The sequence below is a fragment of the Heloderma suspectum genome, chromosome 2 (genome assembly GCF_057233095.1).
Source record: "Heloderma suspectum isolate Gila_16-S chromosome 2, 16-S_ref, whole genome shotgun sequence".
NCBI lineage: Eukaryota > Metazoa > Chordata > Lepidosauria > Squamata > Helodermatidae > Heloderma > Heloderma suspectum.
Window position 1 is genome coordinate 102,353,664 of NC_139459.1, and position 24,104 is coordinate 102,377,767.

At 42.9% G+C, this 24,104-nt stretch overlaps 1 protein-coding gene across 1 annotated transcript; it reads right to left on the bottom strand.

Annotated features, from left to right (window-relative positions):
- Positions 1-1,625: 1,625 nt before the first annotated feature.
- Positions 1,626-21,059, bottom strand: FXN (frataxin). Its single transcript, XM_084834365.1, has 5 exons — positions 20,838-21,059; positions 17,923-18,020; positions 15,084-15,204; positions 12,192-12,289; positions 1,626-4,903 (listed from the first exon to the last, which is right to left on the bottom strand). Exons 1-5 carry the CDS (start codon positions 21,054-21,056, stop codon positions 4,750-4,752), a joined length of 690 nt encoding a protein of 229 aa, XP_084690491.1. The 5' UTR covers positions 21,057-21,059; the 3' UTR covers positions 1,626-4,749.
- Between the last annotated feature and the right edge of the window lie 3,045 nt (positions 21,060-24,104).

Sequence of the window (24,104 nt, forward strand, 5' to 3'; positions counted from 1 at the left end):
CTGAGCCTAGAAACAGGACAAGAATCCTAAGACTCTCTGAGGGGAGCTGAATTTCAGACTGATTTGAACTAACTTGCCTCTACAGAGGGTGGGAAAAGATGGTTGGCCAAATTCGCTCCAGACAGGTCCATGCAGTGGAACTGGTGGGCAGTTCAAGTAGCACTAGGCTTTGCTTCTCCTCCTTCCACCCTGGCGATGGCAGCTTTACCTTAGTAAAGCTGCTGCACAACCGACAATGAGTAAGGTGAAGAGCAACCTAGGCCTAGCCCAGGTCTCACCTCACCTCCCTCCTTCAGATCCACAAAAGGGTTTGAATGGCAGCCTTAGGCCCATTGTTGACCTTTAATGCTCCTTTCCAACACTTTTATAAAGGGGTCTGTTTTTGAGAGGCTGCATGTAGCCCTGCTCAGGTATTAAAAATTACTGCATGGAAAAGGGGATCAGGACTGCACCCACTCCCAGCCCTGACCAGCCTGTTTACTCTGTTGCTTCCTCAGGAAGCTACAAGTGTACATGCAGACACAAATAGATTCTCTACATGTAATCCATATCCTCTTTTCAGGGTACAGATCACACATGTGGGAACCTGTGTGTGTTTGTGCTCATGTGGCTGCTAACCCAAACTTTCACTCCACATGTTCATTTGGGTAACAATGAAAGTTCCGACTTTGCCAGACTTCTTCCATAATGTTGGCCAAATCGGGTAATCTTTGTGCCTTGTGATCCCTCTCTGTTTTAATAAGACTGCAATTTCCTTGGGAGAGACTTCCTCTTATTGTGCTTGCCAATAATCTCTACTGAGACCGTAACGTAACTTATACACCAATCACCATTATAAAGTCTTCTGACTCGAAACATACTGCTTAAACTAAGGAACAAAGCAGATAGTTGATATAAGACATGGATAATGCAAATACACTCAAATTACCCTCTGTAGTTATTCAATTTCTACTTGAATGACTCAACTTTTGAGAGAGTATATGAATCCTCCTGATCTCCTTGCTGAAACCACAGTAATGGTTAACATCTCACAGAATACATTTTGTCTAGGAAATGGGGCTTTACCAGCTGGAATCGGTGATGATCAGTTATCATCAGGCATAAATATATGTATTTCAGGCCTGAGATATATAAAAGAGCTAGAAGTAGGGCCTGCAACAAAAGATTACCATGTGGAATGGTCTTGTTTAGGCTTTCAGCCAGCCAGCCATGTTGTCTTTCCAGTATACTCCATTCCCTGTAAGTTTTGTTGTTTTCCTTTCCACATGGTCAGCATTGCTACTGAGAATACTCCGTCCTAATTGGGCTGTTTGGCATCTCTTTTCCTGTTAAGGCCCCCACCCATTTTTGTGTACTTCTGCAAACCTTGAGGTTCCCCCAAGCCTGCTGCTACCCTCCTTTAGTGCATGGATAGTGCCAGTTTAGCTATGCAAGGGTCTAATACACCAAGAATGAGTTCACAATTAGAATATAGAATGTGAAGAGAGTATACACACTAACCAGCAACTCTACTGCAGCCATATACTTTAAGACTATCAGACTAGGATTTGGGACCACGAATGATGCAGGACAGTGTATTTCGTTCTTAAAATGAGATAATTGCTGCTCTTCTAAAGTGGCTAGCCTCTATGGCTTTTGGAGGAAGGAAAGAAGGGTTGCATCCCACTTTTCTTTAGTCATGCTGCAGGGCCAGCAATCTTGAGATGAGCTGGGCAGAAATAGCATAGTCAATAGTATCTAAAATAAACTTGAAATGTAGGTCCACATTCATATTGAGAGTAGTTACTGCTCAGATCTGCCAAAGCTCTTCTAAGCTGTCCTAAATTAGTATGTGACTGAAGCTGTAATTCTAGCTTTTTTCATCTTTGAGATTGCAAAACTCTATATGGAACATCAAGATCTGATGTTTCTAAAGCGTATACTGTATCATCCTTAGAATGAAGAAACGACAACAGGTATTATTGTCTTTGCAATTCACATTCATTATTACTAAATAATATGCTTCACAACCATGAGCTGGGAAAAGTAACTTGCTTTTCTGCTGTTGAACTTTGCCCTGTGCACAGAGAAGTTTACATATCAAACAAGCATGGACATCATTAGAGCCCTAGCAAAGATTTTTAACAAGGAGTTTGCAAGAGAAGAAACTTCTTTAAATGAACAGTTGAACTGCAGATCTAAACACAGCAGTTAAAAAGATCCTACTTATATAGATCCTAGTCTAGTGATTTTGTTCCAGAACTTCCAGCAAGAGGATGCTTGACCAAAATTACTGACACGGGGACTTTGTGTCAAATTCCTGTAGCACAGATTTATATTAACTCCTGGAAGTCATTGTCGTGCTTTATTATATACTCACTGCAGAATAAGAATTATTTCATGCCTTGCTACCACTCCAGTTCAGTCCTAGAGGGAATTAGAGGATGATGGAATTGCGACAGCCAGGTTAGATTTTCAGAGAAAAATGTCACAGATGTTTCCAAAGACAGGAATATTTTGTCTTCCTTGCCATTGCCACAGCTTGGAAATACTTGCCATACTGATGGATACACAAGCACCCTAAGGCTAAGAGTCTAATTGGAAAAGGCCAGATGTTATCGAGGGCAGCCATCTCCAGCCCATGTGAGTTACAGGGTATGTTAACCATCATTCATTTGTTTCAAACTTGTATTCATCCTTCAGTTATAACTAGCTACAGTGTAAGAACCTACAGAATTATTCTGTGTATGATTCCTGATTAGACAGCGGGCTGTATCCAGTAGTGACTTTTTATTCACAGAAAGAACTTCTGGTCACACAAGACAGAGCACCTACATTTTTGTCTATCTGCCCCCTATGCACTGCAACTCCCTGAAAAGCTCCTCCCAATGGTTGGGGGACCCTCTAGAATAATATGGGACATGGCAGAGTAGGTATGAGGAATTGGTGAAAATCAGGTGCCCTGCCCTGTGTGAGTAGAACTGCACAAGCCAATGGATTGGATTCAGACTTGCATTGAGCAGAGTTGGAATGGGGTGGAACGGCCATTTTGAAGGAGGAACAGGGCAGAGCAGCCATTTTCTCCAATTCCCTTTCCCCCTACAACCCTTCATGTTGCCTCCCACACTGATCCAGATGGTTGGATGACCCTCCCTAACAGCATGGGAAACAAAGCTGGAAGCTGCAAGAGGAATCAGAAAATCACCACCCTGCCCCTTTCCTGGTACCCAGCAGGAAGCCACTGCTGGATACCAGCTCCTTCCTCAAATAGAAGGAGCCCTTCTGTTAATGGAGGGGCAAGTCTGGATCCAATCCATTGTGTTTAAAATGATTTCCCAAACAACAGATGTTTGTTATTTAAAGACAAATAGATCTTTTAATCATCCTAACATTTAACCTTGCACTGAGATAAGCAAGATGTTGCACTAATCAGCTGCTAATCTCAGCATTCTTTCAAGTAGTTCACTCTTATCCAGTAATTCCCAATTCTCCTTATTTCAGGAGTAACAATAACTCAGGTTTTTCCAGTTCTATACATGAAACAGGTAGGTATTATGCTTTAGTTGGTCAGTTTCTGATTTACAAAAACAACAACCTACTATTACCACATTAACTAAGAGAATTACTGGAAGTCTTCATGTGGAGACCACTGAGAAATTATTGTACATGGTGGCACCCCACATGGTGGGGCATAATGCAATGTACTGGACTTACTGTTTCAGAGTGCAATCCTATGGCTGCTAGACAGCGGCTTGACAGCCACAGGATTTTTTGGTTTTCGGGTACTGATCTCAGAGCCCGCACTCCAAGGTTGGTTCCCAGAAAACTGCCTCCCTGCCACTTCCCCCACCACCTCGTATGCAATGCGGATTGTCCCAGGCTCTGCACTTCGAAGAGCAGCATGGAGCGAAAGGGAAGGGGGCGTTCCTGGGGGTGGAGACCTCAGAAGTGTTGTTACGATGCTTCCTATGTGTCTGCCAGTCCCCCTCCCCCCGCCCACTCTGGCTAGACAGCCGAAATTGGCCATCTAGCCAGTAATGCAGGGTGGCCAGAGCATGGAGGAGAAGATCCCCTCTGCTCTCTGCCCACCCTGCATTGGATAGGCGGTTGTCTTCAAGTTCGGAGGCAGCCGCCTATCCTGATAGGATTGCTCCCTCCGTATGCTAATTGCATGGTATGTTTCCACTGTTGCAGCAGCCATTGACACAACAGCGCAGCAGAGCTGGTATCTCCTCTATCTGGCTGACAAGCCTAATGCAAACATCACATCTCTACAAGTAGACTTCCATCTTGTAGAAATGGTTTCCATCATCATCTACATGGCTTACTTAGGGCGCAATCCTATGCATGTTTAGACAAAAAACTGGCTGGGGCATGCTGGAAGTTGTGCATGTTTTTCTGTCTAAACATGCATAGGATTGCGCCTTTAAAAAATGAACCTGGTTTAACAACTATCCATCCAAGTTAATCACAAAGTTTAAGCTATTAGAGGACAACCAAGACAGTATAGTACAATAGTAGTCCCCAATGTCATCCTTAACTTTGGTTGAGTGGTTAGAGGCAATGGCTGTGTCCGCAACACAAATGAGGAATGTAAAGCCAAGAAAAAATATTTTCATACTATTACATAATAAAAGTGACTTTATATAGCAAAAAAATCAAGAAATTTAAATCTGGATTAACGCATCAAAGGGGGGGTAAGGGGAAAGAGAGGGAAGACCATGGGTCCAACTTCGAAGTCCTTGAATTCTTTAAGACAGGTATATGTTATCAAGTATGTTCTCTTCCAGCATACGCTAAAGTTGATAAGTCCACTTTGGTTTTTAATACAACTGAAAGTTCCTTTGATAGTAGTTCATGCAGAGAAACACCATCATGAGAATAAACCCAGTTTTTTCCAGTCCAGTCATAACGCTTCGGGCCACTGTGAAAGAACAAGAACATCATTGAGAACAAGATATAACATCTACAAAATATGGTGGAAGGGTGTGTATACTGAAAATTGAGGTAACTTGGAACTTCCAAAGCAACCCTGGCTGATATGTGAGTAGACCAGGCAGCGACAGCAAAAAGAAGCAAGGATACCTGATGAAATATTGATATTATGGTTCAAGTTCACCACATTCCCCTGGATGCAGACTTTCACTGAATTTATATGATCCTCCAAATCATGGTTTGGCAGATCATGCATGAGCATTATATTCATGCCACTCCCATTTCCTTCATACTCAGGGCTTAATTGATATCTTTCTGGTATAATCAAACCATAGTTTGAAGTTCTATCCAAATTGGCAATCTGTGGTTTGAGAGAGCCCTCCAAAGCACAGCTTGATCCTAATTTTGCAATCTGGCTCTGGAGGGCTCATCCAAATTATAGTTTCCTGGTTCAAATATGGCTGGTTTAAATATGACACACTATGGCTTGATTAAACCAGAGAGTAATGAATTAAGCTGTGAATGCAGACGGAAGGAGAGTAAGTACAGTCCTTGTTCATGACCACCTGAAGTCATCCACACTCTTGTCATCTTAGGAATGTGTTGCACATTGTAAGAACACTAAAAAGCCTGTTTAAGGGCGCAATCCTATGCATGTTTAGACACAGCTGGCTGGGGAATGCTGGGAATTGTAGGGCTTTTTTATGTATAAACATGCATAGGATAGTACCCTAAGAGAGAGCCAACTAGACATGAAAGGGCAGCTGTCCATGTGTATTTTATCCATGTACTTGCCCTATTTACATGTAAACCAGGTATGTGGTGGATCTATTTTTACATCAAAAGGAATACGTTGGCAAGGAAAGCAAAACCCACCCCTCTCCCCTGTGTTACCTTGCTGCACTCTATTGCTTTAAGCAATTTTCTCCCAGCCCACTTCCAACGTGCTCGTGTGTGCTGCCTGAATGCTCCTGCTGCAAGCAGGAGTGGCTAAACAAATGGCTTGTTGTTGGGTTATTTCTCTGGCTTGTCAAGGGAGAGACAAGCCAGAGATCTGGGTTCACCCATCACACTAAACAAACCACAGACCAAAGGTCTGTGGTTTGTTTAGGTACTCCTGCTTGCAGCAGGAGCGATCAGGCAGTATGCACAAGCATGCTGCTCATAAACGAAAAGCCAGGGCTCCTCCTACAGAATTCTGGCTTATTGTGACTTTCAAACCCTCCAAGTAAGATATCCAATATGTACATTTTTTTCAGAAGTAGCTCCTACATGCACACAAATCCCATGTGCTGAGGACTGTAGTAGACCACTTGGGCATAAAAATAAATCAACTCATTCCAGTGGGTCTACCTTTTAAAAAAATGTGTAATTTTGTTGCTCCTTTTCCAGTTATGAAAAACCAAAGCATGAGTAGTCCTTCTTTCTGAGGCTCTTTCGTGTATTGGTTAGAAAGTGTTGTGAACTCAGCATGAAATTCAGTATAATGGCAGAAGTAAATAAAAATGCTACCTTCACTAATTTAATCAAAGTATTACATATTTCATCAACCAAAAGAAAAACCCCTAACAAATCTATTTAGATTGACAATATACACTAGTACAGAAAATCAAGTGCACTTTGTTCCAATCCAAACTGTGACAAATGACACTGGTCTGTCACAATTTCTTTTCCATTACTTTGCTTCTTCAGTTACCTCATCTCTCTAATGGCTACAGTATAAGAGCTGGAAGTTTTGAAATGATTTTCAAGCTTTTTAAAAAACAAATGCTGAGGGTGGGAGATAACAAATGGCTGGAATAAAATCTTGAACCCTCTTATCTCCAAGTTGATTTTTCTAGGTCAAACTGCTCTGGGACAACTGGCAGAAACCCTTACGAAGAGGAAACAAACTGTTCCGTATACAGAAGGCAGTATCTATAAGAAGGTGGCGAACCCTGTGGGCCAAATTGCAATTTAGGATGTATCTCAGGGGTGGGTGGGGCTAAGGGCGCAGGGCCAAGAACAGAGTGAGTGTAGCCAAATGTAATTTGTACAAATTTGGACATTTTTCAACCAACCATAAGAGCCACAGCTCAATTTTATGCATGTCTACTCAGGTGCTGGAGAAGACTCTTACGAGTCCCCTGGACTGCAAGGAGGTCAAATCAGTCAATCCTAAAGGAAATCAACCCTGACTGCTCATTGGAAGGACAGATACTGAAGCAGAAGCTCAAATATTTTGGCCACCTAATGCAAAGAGAAAAGTCCCTGGAAAAGACCCTGATGCTGGGAAAGACTGAAGGCAAAAGGAGAAGGGGACGGCAGAGGATGAGATGGCTGGATAGCATCACCGATGCAACGAATATGAACTTGAGCATGCTCCGGGAGAGAGCGGAGGACAGGAAGGCCTGGCGTGCTATGGTCCATGGGGTCATGAAGGGTCGGATACGACTGAACAACAACAACAACTCAGGTTTAGGCCCCATAGACTGTTCTGTAAGAACTACTGCTATATTTAAATATAAACTTAACAAAAGCTCTGACAGAACAGTATCTGAATTATTTGGAGTATTAAAATCAACAGTCTGAGAATTTGCTTAAAATATACAAAGCATACGTGCAAATCAGATATTACATAAAGGGTTCAGAGTTGGCATAAATGTGTATCTTGGAGCATATGAATTGATGGCTTTTTGGAGAGGGGAATAAGAGTTCCAGGTCTTTTATTACATGTTCTTCATTTGTGTATTGCTGGAACAAAATACAGCCTTTCAACTAAGTTTTCACATCACTGCTAGAGGCTCTGATAGGAATGGAGACTATAGACTCCCAATGTCTGCACATGCTTCTCTGCTCATCTAAGCGGTGGGATCTGCATGTGCAAAAGAATGCAATTATAACTTTTCTTCCACCATCAAAATGAACAAGAAAACTCTTCCTGGCATGGGAACTCCTTTGCCCATTAAAAACACTCATATACACAACCTAGTTTGATTGGCTTCAGTAGTCAACAGAACCAGGGATGTAAGCAGTTCCATTTCAGTCAATGGAAAATTCCAAAGTATGCATTTTACCCTCTGTTTGAATTAAGTTATCACAGAACATGATTTATAGAATGATTGAAAGCAACATACCTGGGGTCCAATGCGAAAATTAATATCTTTCTAAAATGTTGGGGTTTGCTTTTAAATGTTAACATATTTGTTGCATCAGTTGTGGGGCAATCCCGACTACACCACTAGGAAGAGGTGGAAATGTAGTACCATGGCATCTGAGTGCATTATTCCTCTTAGCAGGAGAGAGTCAGTGAGCATGGAGCCATTCTACTGCTGCAGTGCTCTCTCTGCTGGCCAGAAAGAACACTGCATGGATATCTTCCCTGCTTCCCCTAACATTCATCGGCCATGACAGAACTGTGCTAGCAGAGGCAGCCACAATTTGACATTTTTTAAAAAAGTTTTCATTAGTTCCTGATGCTCTGATCCTCAGGGTGGTCTGCCTGAATTAGCACAATTTAACTGAACAGCACTGGAAGATTCTGAAAATTGTAACATACTAGAAATATTTCTGTAACATACTAGAAATTAAACAAATGCTCTTATTTTCCACAAGCCCTGAACATATGACATCTGTTAGCTCAATTAGTGCGGCCTCATAAGCATTCAAGAGATGCAAATACAACTGTCAACCCTCCCCAGCTATTTGGTTTCCAGAATGATATAAATTGTGAAGCTAGACTAGCACATGATAGAGCTTGTTGTTGTTCAGTCGTGTCCGACTCTTCGTGACCCCATGGACCATAGCACGCCAGGCCTTCCTGTCCTGCGCTCTCTCCCGGAGCGTGCTCAAGTTCATATTCATTGCATCCGTGATGCTATCTAGCCATCTCATCCTCTGCCGTCCCCTTCTCCTTTTGCCTTCAGTCTTTCCCAGCATCAGGGTCTTTTCCAGGGAGTTTTCTCTTCGCATTAGGTGGCCAAAATATTGGAGATTCAGCTTCATTATCTGTCCTTCCAATGAGCACTCAGGGTTGATTTCCTTTAGGATGGACTGATTTGACCTCCTTGCAGTCCAGGGCACTCGTAAGAGTCTTCTCCAGCACCACAGTTCGAAAGCATCAATTCTTTGGCGCTCAGCCTTCCTTATAGTCCAGCTCTCACAGCCATACATTACTACTGGGAAAACCATAGCTTTGATTAGACGGACCTTTGTCGGCAAGGTGATGTCTCTGCTTCTTACTATGCTGTCTAGGTTGGCCATAGCTTTCCTCCCAAGGAGCAAGCGTCTTTTAATTTCATGGCTACAGTCACCGTCTGCGGTGATCTTGGAGCCCAAGAAAGTAAAATCTGTCACTGCTTCCATTTCTTCCCCTTCTATATGCCAGGAAGTGATGGGGCCAGATGCCATGATCTTAGTTTTTTTAATGTTGAGTTTCAAACCAGCTTTTGCACTCTCCTCTTTCACCCTCAACAAGAGGCTCTTTAGATCCTCTTCGCTTTCTGCCATTAGGGTGGTATCGTCTGCATATCGGAGGTTGTTGATAATTCTCCCAGCAATCTTAATTCCGACCTCTGATTCATCCAACCCGGCATTTCTCATGATGTACTCTGCATATAAGTTAAATAAGCAGGGTGACAATATGCAGCCTTGTCGTACTCCTTTCCCAATTTTGAACCAATCGGTTGTTCCATGTCTGGTTCTCACTGTTGCTTCTTGACCCTCGTACAGGTTTCTCAGGAGACAGGTAAGGTGGTCTGGTACTCCCATCACTTTAAGAATTTGCCACAGTTTGTTGTGATCCACACAATCAAAGGCTTTAGCGTAGTCAATGAAGCAGAAATAGACGTTTTTCTGGAATTCTCTTGCTTTCTCCATGATGCAGCGAATGTTGGCGATTTGATCTCTAGTTCCTCTGCCTCTTCGAAACCCAGCTTGTACTTCCGGTAGTTCTCGGTTCGCATACTGCTGAAGCCTAGCTTGTAGGATTTTGAGCATCACCTTGCTGGCATGTGAAATGAGCGCAATTGTGCGGTAGTTTGAACACTCTTTGGCGTTGCCCTTCTTTGGAATTGGAATGTAAACTGACCTTTTCCAGTCTTGTGGCCACTGTTGAGTGTTCCAGATTTGTTGGCATATTGAATGCAGCACTTTAACAGCATCATCTTTTAGGATTTTAAATAGCTCGGCTGGAATACTGTCATCTCCGCTAGCTTTGTTGTTACTAATGCTTCCTAAGGCCCACTTGACTTCACTCTCTAGGATGTCCGGCTCAAGTTCAGTGACCGCACTATCATGGCTATCAGGGACATTCAGATCTTTCCTGTATAGTTCTTCTGTGTATTCTTGCCACCTCTTCTTAATCTCATCTGCTTCTGTTAGGTCCCTGCCTTCTTTGTCCTTTATCATGCCCATCTTTGCACAAAACGTTCCCTTGAGATCTCTAATTTTCTTGAAGAGATCTCTAGTCTTTCCCATTCTGTTGTTTTCCTCGATTTCTTTGCATTGTTCATTTAAGAAGGCCTTCTTGTCTCTCCTTGCTATTCTCTGGAACTCTGCATTCAGTTGGGTATATCTTCCCCTTTCTCCCTTGCTTTTCGCTTCCCTTCTTTCGTGAGCTACTTGTAAAGCCTCATCAGACAGCCACTTTGCTTTCTTGCATTTCTTTTTCTTTGGGATGGATTTCGTTGCTGCCTCCTGAACAATGTTACGGACCTCCGTCCATAGTTCCTCAGGCACTCTGTCTATCAGGTCTAATCCCTGAAATCTATTCCTCACCTCCACTGTATATTCATCAGGGATATGATTTAGGTCATACCTGAACGGTTTAGTGGTTTTCCCGACGTTCTTCAATTTAAGCTGAAATTTTGCAAGAAGCAGCTCATGATCTGAGCCACAGTCAGCTCCAGGTCTTGTTTTGACTGACTGTATGGAGCTTCTCCATCTTTGGCTGCAAAGGACATAATCAATCTGATTTCGATATTGACCATCTGGTGATGTCCATGTGTAGAGTCGCCTCTTGTGCTGTTAGAAAAGAGTGTTTGCTATGATCAGCATGTTCTCTTGGCAAAACTCTATTAGCTTTTGTCCTGCTTCATTTTGTACACCAAGGCCATGCCTGCCTGTTATCCCGGTGATTTCTTGACTTCCTACTTTAGCATTCCAATCCCCTATGATGAAGAGGACATCTTTTTTTGGTGTTAATTCTAGAATGTGTTGTAGGTCTTCATAGAACCGATCAACCTCAGCTTCTTCGGCCTCAGTGGTTGGGGCATAGACTTGAATTACTGTGATGTTGAATGGTTTGCCTTGGATTCGTACTGAGATCATTCTATCATTTTTAAGATTGTACCCCAGTACTGCTTTTCCCACCCTTTTGTTGACTATGAGTGCTACTCCATTTCTTCTAAGGGATTCTTGCCCACAATAGTAGATATGATAGTCACCTGAATTAAATTCGCCCATGCCTGTCCATTTTAGTTCGCTGATTCCCAAGATGTCGATGTTCAATCTTGCCATCTCATGTTTGACCACCTCCAGCTTACCTTGATTCATTGATCTGACATTCCAGGTTCCTAAACAATATTGTTCTTTACAGCATCGGATTTTCTTTTCACCACCAGACACATCCACAGCTGAGTGTCCTTTCGGGTTTGGCCCTGCCGCTTCACTCTTTCTGGCGCTACTTGGAAATACCCTCTGCTCTTCCCCAGTAGCATATTGGACACCTTCCGACCTGAGGGGCTCATCTTCCGGCGTCATCTCTTTTAGCCTTGTGATACGTTCCATGGGGTTTTCTTGGCAAGAATACTGGAGTGGGTTGCCATTTCCTTCTCCAGTGGACCACATTTTGTCAGAACTCTCTGCCATGACCTGTCCGTCTTGGGTGGCCCTGCACGGCATAGCTTATGGCTTCACTGAGTTACGCAAGCCCCTTCGCCACAACAAGGCAGTGATCCATGAAGGGGCATGATAGAGCATCAGGCACTAAAAGCATATGCACAAAACAGAACGGTACCCCAACAAACAAAACAAACAAGAGTCATACAAACAGTTCAGAGGGGCACATGGGAAAAAGGCTGAAAACATCATACCAGCACATTAAATTTATAATGCTGCTATACTGTTAAGCTTAAGCGAGTGTCAGCCGGTCCAGTGTCTGGATGGCAAACCATTCAAGCCATCCTGAGGTTCCCAAAGAATACAAAATAAATGAATCATAAATACAGTTGACCTGGGAGACATTTTAGTTCCACTTTGAATTTTCAAAACATCCTAGCCTACAGGTATCTGCTTACCTGGTTGGAGAGGACAGCCATATCTGTTTGTTTGGTGTCTGTTTGTTGATCACATACGTTCCCATGCTAACACCCAATTTAACTGTTAATACGCCACTCTACAGAATAAAAGGGGGGGGAAACCAAAAAATAACATGTCTGGCTTTTAACGGTATTCCTGTAATTTCTTCTATAGCAAAGAACTGGCAATAGATATTTACATTAAGCAGAAATTCCAATTTGGATGGTGGGTGGTAGATGAATAATTAGGATTTTTATGCATCAAACACAAAAGCAATACATTATTAAATCTCAGACATATTGTTAAAATATTAGAAATAAATTATGAGGACCTCCTATCTATATTGAATTCCATATTATTTGTACATATTATATGCCACAAAGCCATGCTCTCAGGAATGAGGATGTATGCACATATGAATAACACCACGTTTTATCTATATGATGACTAAATAGTACTATAAGTGGCCTCTCAGTAAACCAACTTCATGTGCACTATTTGCTTCAAATTAAACTTAGGAACCTCATTCACAAGGAAATAGACTGATACTGTAACTGGATTTCATAATGGCCTCTCAATAGCTCTACTTATTCACTAACAGTCTGATCTAGAATGGATAATTCACAAGTGGAAAACTAAGCTGAGGTCGGAGTAGGGAACCTGTGGCTCTTCAGATAGAATTTATATTCTTTTTCACTTTCCACAATGTTGTTTCAGAGAGCAATTGTGAAGTCTTTCTCAGCTCATTTTCTTAGTTCCAATTGCTACATCTGGGGATGGAAATTCAGAACAAATAGTTGTAAGCCAGTGCTTTTCTAGAGGGCAGCTCACAGGCTGCTTGTGACCTTTGGGACTTTTCTCTTTGGCCTATCCAATATCCTCCTCCTTCCCAGCCAGGCTCCAAGGGGCATGAACAGAGATGCAGACAGGCCTCAACTGCAGCATAAGAATACATGTCTTAAACTGGGATTACAGAGAGGAGCATGTGATACAAACGTTTGGGGCTGGTGAAGTGAGCAACTATCCCACCAGACTGCCTCATGGATGTGTCCCCAAATGCACTATACACCATGGTGCTGTTAGCACTGGACCAAATGGAAGATGTCCAGGGGCCCACAGCTCTTCATGGGCAAGAAGGGTCCCCAAACAAAGGATCCTGGATCTTTGCTTCCCCCACTCCCACCCAATGGACTGAGTCTAGGGTAGCCTGCAGGCTGTTACTGATGTTTCAGCTGCTTGGAGCCGTGGCTCGAAAACAGGGAAAAATGCACTTTAAAATCCAAGCCCCAGCTCCAAACAGCTGTTACCTTACTACTTCTCCTCAGAATGAAGAAGAGGGGAGGGGAAACGGGCGGCAACTAGCACTGCCTTGCTCAAATCCCCTGGCTTTCCTAGCTTTGCTGCTACAGCTCTAAGTAGAGAGGTTCTGCAAGGAGGAGGAGGAGGGGTCTGGCTGGAGGAGGTCAGGAGGAGTGCAGTTTGGGACACTTGAAGTGTATGAAAGCAACCTCCTTGGAGCTGGCTTTAGAGATGGAAAGGCAGAGAGAGAATTCACTTTTGTTCCATACAGGCAGGGATGTTTAAACTCTTAAAACGTAGTTATCTTCAAGAGTAGTGATTTTTATTTGCTATAGCTCTCCTCATCCCATCCGAGGAATTTTTGTTTAAAACGTTGGCAATGGACAATGTAACCCAATATGAATCCCCAGAACAACCATGCTGCCCCTCCCCACAGATCTAGACCACAATCACTCTCACAATTGATTGATTGTCTTATCCTCTTCCTGGTTTTATTGAACTTAAATTGATTTTTCTGTATTTTAATAGTTTGTGAGCTGCTTTGGGAGCCCTTTTTAGGGCTAATAACAGCATATGAATATCTTAAATAAATGAATGACAAAATAGCCAACACACTACTTCAATGCCAACAAAAACCTTTCCATCCTCTGCATTACTTCACAGCAAAAGCAGTATTACAGCATGCTCTTCCTGTCAACTAATCATATACTATCATAATATTGTACTAGATGCCATATGTCAGATATTGTTGAAAATATGCATTACCCACCAATTTCTTTGAATTAATTTTTTTTGCAGAAAGACATAAGTAACATTTAGAACCATACACTTAAGCATTTGACATTATTTTATACCATATGGTGTTTCTCTGTGCCACATATTATGTGTATACCCAAACACTGAGACCACACGGCTTTTAAAAGATCATTAATTTTGTAGTTTTTCATTATATCTCTGGCACAACAGTCTCTACTCTACTAATATATGTTAAATAAACCAAGTTCCCAGGAATGGTGACAGAAGAGTCACACACTGATTCTGAATCACCACCTTGGAATAACCATATATATCACACATACATGCCAAACCTGAAAAACATTAAATTCTGTAATCATAAAGGTATTTATACAATATGGATTTTGGAATTTTTCTTATGGCCAAGATGGCTGCCTTTGTTTTTGTATTACATTCAAATTCACATATCTTTCTAGTGTACCATATAGTATTCTGGCTGCATGAATATTCATAATTTCTACTAATAAGATCAATTTTTAGATGATTATATTTCTAGCACAAAAAGTGAGGTTCACCAGAAAATCACAAAAAGTCAAATGGTATCTCAGTTGTTTCAGCTATTTTCCAAGTGTGCCAACTTGTGGCTCTACCACAGAACTAGCCCATTAAGTAGAACAGCGTTTCTCAAAGGAGGTAAGAGTGGTTGCTTCTGAAACAGTAGCACAACCTCCAATTTTAGTGGCCACAAAAGAATTTGGTAACCTACTTATAGCCAGAGGTGCTTTAAGATGCTCTGACTCAAAAGAAAGTTAGAAAATACGAACAAAGTCTGTCGAAAGAAAACAACAACATAATACCCCAAAGGAGACATCATAATCTTCAGGAGTAAAAGGTTTGTCTGCGAGATCCTCAAAGAAATCCGTTAATGACTCCAGTGTTTCTTCAGCAAGTTTTTCATATGTTGTTTCGTCTAACGAGCTGCAAAAGTCATGGGAATAAAGACTCACTCAGATTTTATCCCCCTAAAACAAGACTCGGGCTACAATCCTATACACACTTACCTGGAAGTAAGTCCCACTGAACACTGAGTAGATACGCATAAGATTGCACTCTGTGACCAGGGAACCACTGCGTACAAGAAAGCCCAGAAAAAACTCAGGCTAAATTTAAGATATTTCACCCAAAGCAGTATAGGAAACATTTCAAAAGATGCATTAAATAAGGAAGGGCGATATAGTCCAGAGATTTTATTTAGCTGAGGTCTAATTCACCACATATTACTGAGAATTTCTATTCATTATAATTTGGCAGCCATTCAATTAAAGAAATCTTAGTCTATTAATGGATTAAATCTGCATACATTTGTATAGAAAAAGAGTGTGCATGTTGTGAAGAAAAAAGCACTCTCCGTTTGTAGAAGATCAAGATACACCAATGTACTGTAGCAGTCACCATCTTAGAAAAAGCATATCTGCAAAAGTGAGTGTCTTTTCTAAGACATCCGCTGTCACTTGGGGTTTTAAGAAATTATATTAAAAATTGTTAACATCTTTAAAAAAATCTGCTCCCAAATTAAGCAGAGGAGCCTTTTGAATGGATCAATCTAAACAAGTAATTGACTAAGCATTGCAAGAAAAAAGTAAATGGAAACAAGTTTAAAAGCTGGAAAATATAAAATTATTTATTGATTTATTTATTTATATTTATATTTCAAAATAATCTCCAAAAGTTGTCATTCTGCTCTATACTCTGGTTCAGATCATATAAATTTTTCACCCTTTTACAAGGGAAAAATTATAATTTCAGGCAGGCTTGCCATCTTACCTAAGATATTTCTACATGGGCTGTCAAGGGGCTCTGATGTGCCGATGCATATCACACATGGATCTTCTGCATGGCAGCCATGGGGAATCACAGACTGTGCTTAGGGAGCATAGCAGAGGGGTGGGGGGTGGGGGAACAGTAATGTTGGAATATTCAAACCAAATATCACATTTTTTTTTCCAGGGATTACTTCCTATTAGAAGACCAAGACCAAAGTAGGTTTACAGAGCCTCTGCATTCAGATGTGCCTCCAGCACAGACTGTACATATGCCCATGGTAATTAATTTCACTGTATTAAGGCACAATCCTATGGCCACTAGTCAGAGGCTAGACGGCCATAGGATCGGTCAGTTCCATGGAACCGACCTCAGAGCCCGCACTCTGAGGTTGGTTCCCGGAGAACCCACCCCCACCCCCTCCTGCACCACCTTATAGGCAGTGCAGATTGACCCTGCGCTCCGTGCTCAGAAGAGCAGTGCAGAGCAGGGAAAATGGGGCATTCCTGGGGGCAGGGAGGTCAGGAGTGCTTGTACGACACTTCCTATATGTCGTCTGGCTGCCCCTTCCCACGCTCCGAGGTCCCATGGCTAGACAACCGAAATCAGCTGTCTAGACAAGAAAGCAGGGCGGTGGGAGCATAGAGGACATCAACTCCTCACCACTCCTCCCACTCTGCACTAGATAGGTGGTCACCCCTGGGCTCGGAGGCGACTGTTGATCCGGATAGGATTGCTCCCTCCATTACATTGTCATTTCAGTTGACAACTGTTATTGACGAAGACATAGTGCTTTAAAAAAAAATAGACACAACCCCAAGGGACAGGAAATGGAGCTTTTACAATGGTTTGGTAGGATATCTGATTTAATTGGAAGGCTTTCCTTAAACTATTGATATTTCCACAACACCATAATTTTACTAGTGCTTGTGTAGGAGAGCTTTCCAGTGGTTTGTACCTAAAGCTGTACCGTTGGGCTACCGGAACACCGGTTTAAGGCTTAACAGCATTACAGTTGTGGAGTGGTTGGCTCTAATCTGTGCTTCATTCCACTATGTTCTGGTAACACTAGCACAAGCGAAAACATGTGGGAGAGTTCAACAATGTGATTACTTTCTACATCAGCATTGCTTGGGATCAAACGACAGGCAGTGGCTCTCCCCTAATGTAAGTTGAAATGTCCGTAATATAAGTAACACAGAGAATGTCAGACATGCAAGCAGCCACCTGGAAATATTTCATACATCATATTCACCTCTTAATGGTCAAGCACATACAAATGCCATTTTGTGTGTCACTATTTCTCTCTCTGTTTTATGAATTAATATTAAGAAGTGGGCTATAGTGGCTATTCCAGTAGAGAAAATTATCTTGAGGAAATTATCTCTTCCCCTTCTACACAGACTTATTAAACAAGCCCTCTTTCATTGTCCTAACAGTTAAAAACAGCCCTATTAAAAAAGGAACAGCTGCAAAAAAACAAAAACAAAAAACCAAAGCCCATGTCTGGTCATATGTCAAAGTGTTGCACTCTGCACCAAATATAAATTTGTTGTACATTAAGGGCGCAATCCTATACATGTAGGACCTTTTTTCTGTCTAAACAATTCTCAGCATGCCCCAGCCAGCCACGACAGACTTTTCTGTCTAAACATGCATAGGATTACACCCTAAATATACATTTCTATTCTTCACTTGATGTCTAATTGTTTAAGCGACTAATGCCCTAAACAGCTACCATGGGTACCAGCTTTGGTTTTGTTTTTCTTTGGATGCTCCATTTGGAATGTGAGATGTCCATTTCTGTCTTGTGTATTGATTTAAATTTGGGAAATTCCCAGAGTTACTAGGTGGCCATTTCTACATACAACTTACCTTTTGTTAATGAGAGTTCCTGATTTTCTTACACATATAAGCTGAACACTCTTGGCTCTTACCATTTGAACATGATCTAAAGAATACGTATGAGAATCCTGTGAAGAAATGAGTTTAAAGTACTTTAGTAGAAAGGTCATATTTTCAAGCAGAAGGCTAGATACAAGTGCTGTTAAGGCCCTGCACAACAGGGCCAGTTTGCTTGATCAAACAAGTCACACTACTATTACTATTAGTTTTTGTTGTAGTTATGCTTGATCAGAAGACTTGGTGTGACCCCTCAGGGCAAGGTCACAACACGACCCAGTTTGCACAATCAAAACAAGCCACCATAGGTAAGCCACGGCAGCTTGTTTAAATTGACCTGAACAGACTTTTTAAAAATCAAGGTTGCTTTCCAAATTCATCTTCAGCTCTATTAATGTATCAACCAGTTTGCTTAGCATTGTCTGTTTCCTACCTTCTAAGCACTTTTGTGACCTGTATGATAACTGAGATGGAAAGATACCTTGCAAACCAACGCATTCTTAATATTTCATGCCTGGAATGTTTCCCTTTGTATCTTATTTGAAAGTTTTCCCTATCTTTTTTATTTTTGTTTTTTGGGAGGCTATGTAGCCCAGTCCCTCAGCAAGACCAACTAACGATCAGTTTGATGATACCAAAGAGAACATTCATTTTATTTTAACAGGATGTGTAATAGTTATCTTTTTTCTTCTCATTTTTTTCATCCTCTCCTCCCCCCACTTAAATATCTACACCTGGGTATTTCTTGGTAATACAGAAGATAGCTTCAAGCATTTTGAAGATTTAGTTGATTCAACAAAATGTAACTTGATCGATGTATTTTGATACTCAAAGGGGTATTGCAAAAGGTAACACACTGCAGTTTAAACAGACAGTTATTAACAACATTTAAAAACATGTACATTGGAAGGACAGATACTGAAGCTCAAATATTTTGGTCACCTAATGCGAAGAGAAAACTCCCTGGAAAAGACTCTGATGCTGGGAAAGATTGAAGGCAAAAGGAGAAGGGGACAGCAGAGGATGAGATGGCTAGATAGCATCACCGATGCAATGAATATGAACTTGAGCACACTCCGGGAGAGAGTGGAGGACAGGAAGGCCTGGTGTACTATGGTCCATGGGGTCATGAAGAGTCAGACACGACTTAACGACTGAACAACAACAACAACAAAGTAATATTAAATGCAAAGAGAATAAAGCATTACTGACAAGTTGAAAAATTCTGTAATTATTAGAACATTCAGTGTCTTCTGGGGCTTATATAAAGCTTTGCCTTCACTTGCTCATGTTCTAGTTGCTCTATTCCTAAGATATTGGATGATAAGAACTTAAGAGTCCTGCTGGATCAGACCAAAGGCCTCTCTAGTTCAGTATTCTGTTCAGACAGTGGCTAACTAGATGCCCACAGGAAACCCATAAGCAGAACATGAGTGCAACAACACCCTTCCACTCGTATTCCCCAGCAACTGGCATGCAGAGGCATACTGCCTCTGATACTGGATGTAATATATATTCATCATGACTCGTAGCCACTGATAGCCTTATCCTCCATGAATCTGTTTAATCCCCTTTTTAAGCCATCCAAGTTGGTGGCCATCACATCTTGTGACAGTGAATTCCATAATTTAACTATGCACTATGTGAAGTACTACTTCCCGTCCTGACTCTCCCACAATTCGGCTTCAGTGGAGGACCCCAGCATTCTAATATTATGAGAGAGAGGGAAAAAAAGCCTTCTTATTTACTTTCTCCACATAATTTTATACCAACATTTAAAAACATTTCTTAATAGTCATACACCGCTAAGCTCAAGAGGGTGTGGGAGATACAACCTTCCCTCTACTCACCATCTAAGTGAGCCGAAAACATTACGGAGGGGAAGAACTTTCCAGTCTTGCTCTCATGCCATTAGCCCCGTCTACACTCTGCCACATAATCCTATCGGGGCTAAAGCAACACAGAAATGGGTGCTGCCCACTCTGTTCAGTGGACTTACTCCTTTATGGTGGAGCGTCTGCTTTGAGTGCAGAAGATCCCAAGTTTCATCTCCAGGTAGGGCTGGAAAATTCCTGCCTGAAACCCTGGAGAGCGGCTACCAGTTGACAATACTGGGCTAGATGGACCAGTGGTCTGCCTCAATCATGATAAGGCAGCTTCTTGTGTCCCTCCTAGGTATGTGTGCTCAGGAATGCAGCTTACGATATGCAGACAACCAACTACGTGCAAATTTCCTCAGCTTACGTTACTGATGCAGAAAACAATCTGTTTTTTTCTCGGTAGAGAATTTTGGTGTACAGACAGCCGTGCAAGTTGTTACTCCATTGCCGCAGACCAGCCTTCCCCAACCTGGCGCCCTTCAGAAGCGCCGGACTACAACGCTCAGCGTGAGGGATGCTGGGAGTTGTAGTCCACCGCATCAGGCACCGGGTTGGGGCAGGCTGCCATACCACCACAGAACTCCACCCACAGCTACCGAGAACGAGCCCTAAGGCAGCCTTAATCCTAAAAGGGCTCCAAAGAGTCACTGCAACTATGCCGAAGAGCCACAGCTCGGGACGAGGGAGCCGCCTTCCCCCTCCTTTCCTCCCACGGCCGCATAAAAGAAGGAAAGAAACTGAGGAGGAGCAAAGCGAGGGGGATCCCTTTCCGCGGCTTGAGGACCGCCAGCTGCCTGCCTCGCCAAGAGAAGGGCTGGGAACCGCTTCCAATCCTCGGCAGAGGCCTAGGGCACCGGGGAAACGCCTCGCACTTCACACGCTCCGCTTCTCCGCAGAGGTCGTTCTCTGCCTGCGTCCCTCGCCGAGAAGGCGCGTACAGCGCCGCGCCTCCGCAGCCTCCCGCCCTCCGTTGCTTTCCTGCACAAGCCAAACGCAAAACTCGCTCACCGGCTGCTCGAGGGGGGAGGGAGAGGCCGCCGCGGCCTCTTTCCGCCACTGTGCGCCCTCGCTCAGACGGCGGGCTGCGGCCCGCGAGGCGGCAGAGAAGAGGGTGCCGGCGGCTCCCGGCCTCCACATGGCGCAATAACGCGGCCTGCAAAAGGCCCCAGCCTCGGAACGACAGGGAAAGGGAGAAATCTCAGCCGGGGCACGCTGCTGCCCTCTCATGGTGCCGTGCGGGGCACGCAGGAGGAAAGGACGCTTCCGAACCGAGAAGTGTGCGCGGGCTGGAAGGCGTCCCTTCTCCCGTCGAGCGGGGACTGACTGAACAGGCGAAGAAAAGGAGGTCGCCGCTTTCTTTTCTTTCTGGGCTCCTGCGCCTTTAAAAGCTAGGCACAGAAATGAATTCAGTAGGAGCATTTCCTCCTGGTATGGAGAAAGCTGTTGAATTCATCTGCCTCAGGTAGCTCTTCCAAACACAAGAGGCCTGCCAGGTAAAAGCTGGATGTACACCATCTGCATCTGCGCAGAGCGATCCTGTTGATTGCTTGGCATAAACCACTGGCATTTTTAAAAAGTCGCTACAGTAAAACCCTCTTATTATGAATTAGGCCCGAAGTTGCTGCACTTTCCTCTTCATCCTTACTTAGAGCTCACTTCGGCCTTCTCATATGCCATGTAGCCAGAATTATGTGGCACGTTCTAAACAGTGCTGATTTTATATTCAAGTTACCAACACCGGAAAAGTGAATACTAATTTAAGTATCACTTTGGAAACAGCCCAGGATTTGCACCTGTTCAACAATGTGGCCATTATAGTTTTGGGGGCTTCAGACTTAAAGAACTCTGAAAGCCTCTCATACAAATGACTTGCCTATTAAATACCTTTTTCAGTATTAAAAAAAAATTCTTTTTTGACTAAATGCTGCAAAATACATATATTACTTATAAAATATTAACATTTTATAAGTCCAGTAAAGAAACGAAACAGCATAGGAACACAAACTATTTGACATAGGTCAGACTATTTCACCATTCAGCCCAGAGTTGTCTAACTCTCCAGATGTCATCCCAACTCCATATACCATTTTATAACCTACAAATTTCAGGTGAGACCCCTACCCTGGATCTTCACCCCATGGAGTTTTCTACTGGCAGAAGAACAAAATGGCATCCAGAAATCTCTTGCAGCGCCACACCGAGGTACTGGAGAAAAGCTGTCTATCCTCATAGATTTAGTTATGCGACATTACTTGCAGGTTCAATCGCTTTAATCCCCTTCCCTCAGTCAAAAAGTTTATTTTTATTTTTTTATTGCATTTATATCCTACCTTTTTTCCTCCTTAAGGAACTCAAGGCAGCATACATGATCCTCTTCCTCTCCATTTTATCCTCACAACAACCACCCTGTGAGGTAGGTTGGGCTGAGAGTCTGTGACTGGCCCAAAGTCACCCAGTGAGTTTCCAGCTCCCAGTCCAACACTCGAACCACTACACCACACGGTGCATTTAAAGAAAATACATGTAACAAGTGAGTCAGCAAATGGAAAAAGAAGTGGTGGTTGTCTTTACCATGTTTTTGTAGTTTAGGTTGTGGCAAGTACTGCTAGTTGGTGCTTACTGGAAGAAAAGAAAGAAAGAGAGAAAGAAAAAGAAAGGGGTAGACTAAAACTAACAAAACAGAGGCCATTCAGTTCATACTCAATTTTAGTAGGAACAGGAACACAATTTTTTAATCAGACGGGGGGTGGGTGTGGGGTGGCATAAAGATAGTATTACAGGCAAGTTATAACATAATCAACATGCACTTGGGTTTTGTTTCTTAACTATGAGTATAATCCTAACCAATATTCAGATAACCTAAGGGGCATTAGGATGAGGTGGAAGTACCCCTCTGCAGGTAGACAAGATTTGGTGGTTGGGGCACATCTGTTGCAGGGGCCCCTGGTGTGCTCATGGAAAGCTTTGTGGGTATAAATCTACCACAAGAAATAGCTGGCAAATACCCCAGAATGGGGTATTCCAGGGACAGGACAATGGTGGTGTTTGATCTGCTGGATCCAAAGCCCCTTTGTTCACCAGAGAGGCCCCAGGATCAAGGGGACCGTTCTGCACCACCTTGGAGCTGGCATACCTATGGGAGTCCACAAGGATTTTTCCAAAGGGCAGGGGGGAAAGCTGCACAGAGGTGTGTAATGGTAATTCACACACAAGCATGCGCTGCTACAACACACTTGTGCATTTGCCTTATTTGTCTGCAAATGCTTTGTTACTTGAAAAAAAAACTCCAGTTGGGCAATACCTTTATTAAGACCTACCAGAATTCCACAAAATTGTTCAAGCTTTCAAGTTCTGTAGAACTCTTCATCAGGCTAAGTGGCACAAAAAGCAGAGGATGGAGGAACCAAGTTCCAAAATTTTGCCAGGTGTCATGCCCGCAAGTTCTGTAGTTTAGATAGACCCAGTCTCAAAATGGAGATTCGCAGTCTGAATGAATAGACAATGGCAGGGATGGAACCAGATGAAAATTTTCTACTACCTGAAGAAAGACTTTGCACTGAGGGTTCCATCCGCTCCAACCACGAAGTAATACAATTTGGCCTCAACTGACTTTTTTTACCTAATGCACCACCTACAATTCACCTCTGGCTTTGTTAATATGACTGTCATGTTTCTCTGCGCTTCTGTTTTATGCCATCTCAGGAACCTGTGTGTTTCATCAAAAACGAGGCAGATTGGTTACGGATTGCCTTTGCATTCTCAGAAATGGAGATCAGCCATTGGTTCTTCTTCCCAAAATGCATTCATTGTTAGGTGATCTGATACCTGCAACACCTACCACTGAATAATTCATTTAGAGAGCAATCCTATGGCCCCTAGACAGCATCTGGGGGGGGGGGGCATAGGATACTTTGGATTCCTGGATCTGAGGCCGGAGACAGTGCTCCGACCTCAGACCCAGGGGCCTGAGCTCCCTGCCCCCTCACAGACGGCACAGAGAGAACCACTCCGACTGCCTCTGTGAGCTCGCAAATGTGAGCTTGGCGAGAAGAAAAAGGGGGTGTGCTGGTGGGTGGGGAGGAGACTGGGGATATGAGCTATCCCCAGCCTTTGTCCCTCCCTATTCCTGACACCTCAACCAGACAGGTGAAAACACCCATCTACCTAAATTGCGCCTCCCGCTCTGTGTAAGCCTCCAGTTTTGGAGGCTTACAAGTATCAAGGGTGGATCCAATAGGACTGTGCCCTTAGGCTGCAATTCTCCATTTTGAGACT

Excerpts from the sequence above, each read along its gene's own strand:
- FXN (XM_084834365.1), bottom strand. The coding sequence starts at position 21,056 with ATGAGAGGGCAGCAGCGTGCCCCGGCTGAGATTTCTCCCTTTCCCTGT. Across the intron at positions 15,205-17,922 it reads GGAACTCTCATTAACAAAAG|CTCGTTAGACGAAACAACAT; the intron begins GTAAGTTGTATG and ends TGACTTTTGCAG. Across the intron at positions 12,290-15,083 it reads ATTATGATGTCTCCTTTGGG|AGTGGCGTATTAACAGTTAA; the intron begins GTATTATGTTGT and ends TTTATTCTGTAG.